Source organism: Cervus canadensis, chromosome 31 (genome assembly GCF_019320065.1).
Source record: "Cervus canadensis isolate Bull #8, Minnesota chromosome 31, ASM1932006v1, whole genome shotgun sequence".
In the NCBI taxonomy this organism is placed as follows: domain Eukaryota; kingdom Metazoa; phylum Chordata; class Mammalia; order Artiodactyla; family Cervidae; genus Cervus; species Cervus canadensis.
In genome coordinates this window covers 34,603,646-34,609,645 of record NC_057416.1, presented here as the reverse complement: position 1 = coordinate 34,609,645, position 6,000 = coordinate 34,603,646, and the positions used below count along the sequence as shown (strand labels likewise).

The window sequence follows — 6,000 nt, the reverse complement described above, 5'->3', positions numbered from 1 at the left end:
TTCTGTTCCTGACCACCACGGTAAAGCGAGTGTGTATGGCAATAAAGTGAGTCATCTGAATTATTCGGTTTCCCAGTACAAATAAAATGATGTGTACACTCCACTGTGGTCTGTTAAGTGTGCAAAAGCATGACATCTTTAAAAACGTGCCTACCTTAATTAAAAAACACTTTATGGCTACAAAGTGCTAACCAGCATCTGACAATGCAAGGTGGCCACAAACTTTCATGCGGTGACCCAAGGACAGGAGCAGATGAAACCAAGGAGGGTCTTGGAATGCAGGAATGGAAAAACCAGACCCTTATCCACCTTCCCTCCCATCCCCAATGTTGTAACTATTAATGAATTTCAGGTCCTCCTGACCAGTATAACCTGTCTCCCCTCTTTCCCCATATAGGGATAAGGTATTTGCCTTACTCTTCCCCCCAACCCAATATACCTGCCTTCATCCAATCAGCAAATGACCCTCGAGACCCCTATCCTGCTCCTTACACGCAGGGTATAAAGATGAATCAAGGACCCCTGTTCAGCGTCGGCTCTCCCTGACCATCAGGAAGTCAGCCCACTGTCCTGGCAGCCACTCACCCCTCCCCACTCTAATAAACTTTATTCTTCTTTTCATTCTGCCTCGTGTCTGGGAATTCTTTTCCAACCCGTGCACAGACCACAACACTCCATTTTGTAAAAAGTGTCGTGTCTGGGAAGTGCAGGAAAGTGAAATGCAATAAAAGGAGATAGGCTGTCTTCCTTGAGCCAGTACAGAGTAGACTTGCTGATTTCTTCAGCACACGTTTATTGAGTCACTACGGTGTGCCTGGCCTGCAACGTGCTGACGATACAAGGGTGGGCAAAACCAGCGTTCCTTCCCTCATGGACCTTAACGTCTAGTGGGGAAAATGGGCACTGGTGGGAAGTCACACGCGTGTGCAGTTGTTCCGCGGCAGGTCTTATGCAGGAGTCACAGTGGGGAAGGTAGAGTCGGCAGGGCCTCCAGAAGAGCTTCCTTGAAGAAGTGAAGACCACCTTGATGTCTGATGATGAGCTGGACTTAGGCAGCCTGGGGATGGTGGGGTGGGGTGGGTGGTCAGGCAGAGCAGTCTGAGCAGGGGGTAGTGAGGTCTGAGTCCCTGCGGAGGGACAGCCCTGACCCCTTCAAAGGCTGTAGAGGCTGGAGCCCAGGGTACTAGGGCTAGTCTGAGGAAAGACCAGTCGGTGGGAGGAAGCGTCTGATCCTTCGGAGCCTCACCAAAGATTTTCTTCATCCCCAGAGCAAAAAAAGGATGCTGAGCTGAGATGTGACAACCATCACATCAGTGTTTTCAGAAGATTCGTGTGATTGCAGTGTTCGGGATGGGTTGTGGGTGACCGAGGGGATGCAGGGATGATGGAAGGAGGACAGGGGTGGGGCACCGGTGTGTGGGCCTGGCATTTGGAGGAGAGGTCTGGGCTGGAGATAAAATATGTGCCTTGTTGGCAGGGTAATTACAGCCAGGGGCATAGGGGAGCTGCTCTGGGAAGACACTCTAGAGTCACCTTGTCCCAGAAACCACGAGTCACCTGCAGCTCTTAGATGACTGAAACGTGCCTCCTCTGAATTTAGATGTGCTGAGTATAAAATACACACTGAATTTTGAATTTATTTGAAATTACATTTATTATACTAATAAAACACCACTTCCGTCATGGCTCAGCTGTAAAAAATCCACCTGCCAATGTAGGAGACATGGGTTTTAACTCTGGGTCAGGAAGATCCTCTGGAGAAGGAAATGGCAACCCACTCCAGTGTTCTTGCCTGGAGAATCCCATGGACAGAGAAGCCTGGTGGGCTACAGTCCATGGGATCGCAAGAGTCGGACACGACATATCGGCTAAACAACAAGAACAGTGTAAAACAGTGTGAACTATGTCACTGATACTTTTATATCGGTTGTATGTTGAAATGATAACATTTTGGATATAGTGAATTGAATAAAATATATTAATAAAATGAATTGTACCAATTTCTTTGAACTTTAAAAAAATGTGGCTATTTGAAAAATTAAATTACATGTGGAACTGGGATTAGTGGCTTCTGTCATGTTTTGCTTGAACAACGCTGATCCAGGGTGAGAAAGGGAGAGGGTCTAGGACCCAGCCCTGGGAAAGATGTTCAAAGCAAGATTTCAGACAGCACCTAAGCTAAGGGGAAGCAGCTGGGTAGATACGGTTGCCAGGGACAGGGAGACCGAATGCTCACTTCCAGGCTCTCCTCCGGCTGGTTAGCCTGCCTCAAGTCCTGAGTTTCGGAGAGTGGAAAGAAGCAGAGTATTTGATCAGAACTTCTCACTAATTCTGAAATACCGTCCTCCACCAATTCCTCTTTAGCTCTATGTGGACCAAGAGCTCCCTCCCACTGGCCGGGCTAGAAGGGGCCTGGGAAAGGCCCCAGGCTGAGGGACAGGGGCTGGCACTGGGTCACGCAGGGAGCTGGGGGATGAGCCGAAGGCCCCTTCCCCTCCGCAGCATGGGTTTGTGGCCGGTGACCCACGCGACCAGGGGTGTGGCTCGTACAACCGCACACACAAGCGCAACAGGGGTGTGAGATGCCAGGAATTGGGGGGGGAGGTGTCCCCGGGGCCGAGACCTAGATCCATTCCTCTCAAAAGACAACTAAAGGCAAACTTCATCTCGGACGCGTTTCCTATCTGTAATTGGTAAATATGCAAATGAAAGGCCCACATGGTCTGGCCGGGCAAATCAAGCTCTAGGCGAGCGACTGGGGGAACCGGCGCTTCCGGGGAGCCTGGGCACCGCGCCCCTCCGCGGGCGCCCGGGGCGGAAGGCCGGGAGGGCTCGGGGTGGGGGGTGCGTCCCGGCCCCCTCGGCCGCCGCCGGGGGGCGCTCCAGGCCCGGACCCGCCGCGCCCCCCAACCCCCGCCCTGGCCACGCGGGCCTGGCCTCCGCGCCCCGCGATGCGGTCGCTTCCGCCGCCGCTTCCAGGCGCGCTGGTCGGCAGGGCAGCGTGGGTTCGCGGCCCGTGGCCGGCCGCAGCCTCCCCCGCGTCCCCCGGCTCGTTGCAGCGGGGCCCTCCGGCAGCTCCGGGCGGCGAGGCGGCTTTGTTCCCGCGACCCGACGGCGCGGGGGCCCGTGCGTCTGGCGGCGGCGGCGGCGGCACTGCAGTGGCGGAGCCCGGCCGGCCCGCGCGCCTGCAGCCGGGCGCTCGCAATGCGCCAGCGCGGGCGCCGCGCGCGCCGAACCTCGTCGGGCCGGCGGGGCAGCCCGGCCGCCAGCTGCTCCCGCGCCCTCGTGCGTTAACTGCTGGGGTCGGCCCCCTCCCCGCGGCCCGCGGCCCGCCGCTCGCCGCAGTACGAGCCGCCTCCCCGCCCCCGCCCCCCGCGCCGCCGCCGCCGCCGCAGGAAAGGGAGGGGGCCGGAGGGAGGGGAGGAGGGAGGCGGCGGGGCAGAGCCCAGAGCCCGTCCCGGGCACCCGCCAGGAGCTCCGGCCGCGGCGGGAGGCGCCATCCGGGGGCCGCCGGGCAGCCGCCGCGCGCCTCGCCCTCAGCGCCTCTCGCGGCCGCGTCCCCGCCGACCCGGCCGCAGCCTCCCGCCGCGGGGAGGGCAGCTCCCCCCGCCGCCCGGGACCCCCCGACTCCACGGAGGGCAGACTCCTTTTTTCCTCCCCGGGAGGGTGTCGCCACCTGGATCGCCAAGTGCGAAGGGCCCGGGAGGCGGGGACCCACCGGAGCACGGTGACCGGCCATGGCTCAAGCGGCCAAACAGCTGAAGAAAATCAAAGACATCGAGGCGCAGGCCCTCCAGGAGCAGAAGGAGAAGGAGGAATCCAACAGGAAGCGGAGGAACCGCTCCCGTGACCGAAAGAAGAAGGTAAGGGGAGGGGGGCGGCGAGCCTGGAGGCGGAGGCGCCCGGAGGTGGCCGCTGGGGGAAGGGGCGCGGCGGGGCCCGGAGAGACAGGGGGGCGCGGGGCCCCGCGGCCGGTCCAGGCGATGTTGCCGAGCGCAGGGCGCGCGGGGCAGGAGCGGTGGAGGGAGGGGGCTTCGGTGCGGCCGGAGGAGGACCGGGCAAGGGGCTGGAAGGGCAGAGCGGGCGGCCCGGAGGCTGAGGGCGCGCTGGAGCCCGCCCGCCCGCGGAGACCTTTCAGCACCTTGGACAGACGCCGCGGGCCCGGCGCCGCCGGGAGGAACTTTTCCGCCCCCGCCTCTCGTGGTCGGCGCGGGGTGGGGGGCTGCTGGCCGCCTCTCCCGGGCTTTCCAAGGAAGCCGCTTTGGGAAATGCGGCCCCGGGCTCTAGAGACCGCTCTGCCCGGGGACCCACTCTCGGAGGCGGAGAGCCTCCTTCCCAGATCTCTGAATGGTGGGGCCTCTGCCCTTTCCCCACCCTCCTTGAACCCCAGGAAGCACCTTGACTGACCCTGTGGGGTCCCCGGGGCAGAACAGCTTAGCCTGGTTGCGGGGGGAGGCGCGGAACGGGTGGGCATTTGGCACCATCTCCAGTTCGGGTCACTCAAGATGAGCAGCGGATGACCGAAGGAACTTCCCTTTGGAAACCGGCCGCGGGTGCTGTCCAGCCTGGCCCAGGGGCCAGATCAGAGAACAGGTCTCCTTTCTGTGTAGGAGTCGGTTGGTGGTGGGGGCGGGGGCTGGTAGTGACAAGACAGCCCCCACAAAGACCCAGACCCCTTAGGGAAATTGCTCTCTGTTCAGCACTCTGGGTCTGGGGCCTTCCTACCCCCAACACAAAGCACCTTTTAATAAAAACATCTTTGGTGAGAAACACCTTCACTTGTGGAGGGAGGGAGTCAGTTGACTGGGTGAGGGCTCCAGTTGGGGTGTTGTGGAGCCCCCCCCCCACGGAGGAGGCCAGGTGTCTATGGATGCGGTTCTTTGGGTTGGAGACAGGCCCAACTTTGGCTCCAGCAGAGCCATTTTAACCTGCGGGCAGAGAGGTGGGGCATGGCCTGCGAGCCCATTGCCTGGGAATGTGGCCCTCGGGGTTCCCGGACTGAGATGCTGGTCTTGGTTGAGAAGGAAACATTTTTTTTTTTTTTCCTTGAAATTGGCTCCCTCTGAGAAAGAAGTTTGAAGCCTGGGGTTGACAGCAGCGTGGGGACAGGCTGCCTGTGGGTCCTACCTACTCCTCCTTGTACCAGCCAGTCGGCAAGACCCACATCCAGCCCGTTCCTCGAGATGAAATCCAGGAGCAGAGACATTCTCTGATTGCAGCCCAAGTGGCCGGTGCGCTAAGCTTTCCTATATCCCTTCCAAAAAAGCAGCCTTCCTCCCCCGAGGGACTGCTGTCTCATGTGTAAATAGTAGTTGCACCAAGGCACCACCACTTTAGCAGGACCTAAAAAGAAGCCTTCCCCAAACTGACAGGGATCGAGAGTTTGGGTTGGTGCCACGTAGACAGAACGCTCCATCAGGTCCTTCTGCTGGGTCTGAAATACTGGAGCCCATCTTGTGAGCCAGGCCGGGGGGAAGTCTGGTTATATCTGACAGTGCTCACCCACTTTCTTGGCATGAATGTAAACTTCTCCTTAGGAAGGCGTGTTCTCTATTTCCATCCCTGCCTCGGGCTTTAGGAGCCAAACCCATCCTCTCCCAAACTGCTCACTCAATGTTTTTATCCCACTTTTTGCTCCCCAGCCTCTTCCTTGATGCTCCTGAGACCGTAAACATATATATATATATTTTGAGCCAGAGTCAAAACAAAACTCTCCCTTTCCTCTCTTCTGAGAATTCTTTCCATTCTCTGTAGCTCCCTTCAATATAACTCTGAATCCCAACTGCCTGCAAGACACACATAGAAAAGTAGCAAGTCCAATATTCTTTTTGTTTCTTAGTCTGGACATTCTTGGTCAACTTAATCTCCATGTCAAGTCGAGATGATAACATATTCTGCGCTACCCCCCCACCCCCCAGCCAGTTGGGTTATTTTGTTTTACTAGCTGGTCACAGCGTACTGCGTCAGTAAGCATTTGAAAATCTTCCACACAGATTTTCA

General features: G+C 58.2%; 1 protein-coding gene across 3 annotated transcripts in view; it reads left to right on the top strand.

Annotated features, from left to right (window-relative positions):
* The first annotated feature begins 3,428 nt into the window (after nt 1-3,428).
* ANK1 (ankyrin 1) overlaps nt 3,429-6,000 on the top strand; it is a 238,814-nt gene continuing 236,242 nt past the window's right edge. Inside the window, exon 1 of one of the 3 annotated variants that reach the window (XM_043454010.1) lies at nt 3,429-3,863. In XM_043454010.1, the coding sequence (XP_043309945.1) occupies nt 3,738-3,863 (126 nt within the window). In that variant the 5' untranslated portion in view covers nt 3,429-3,737. The remainder of the gene's footprint in view (nt 3,864-6,000) is intronic. The other 2 variants (XM_043454013.1, XM_043454011.1) reach the window with 2 other exon arrangements.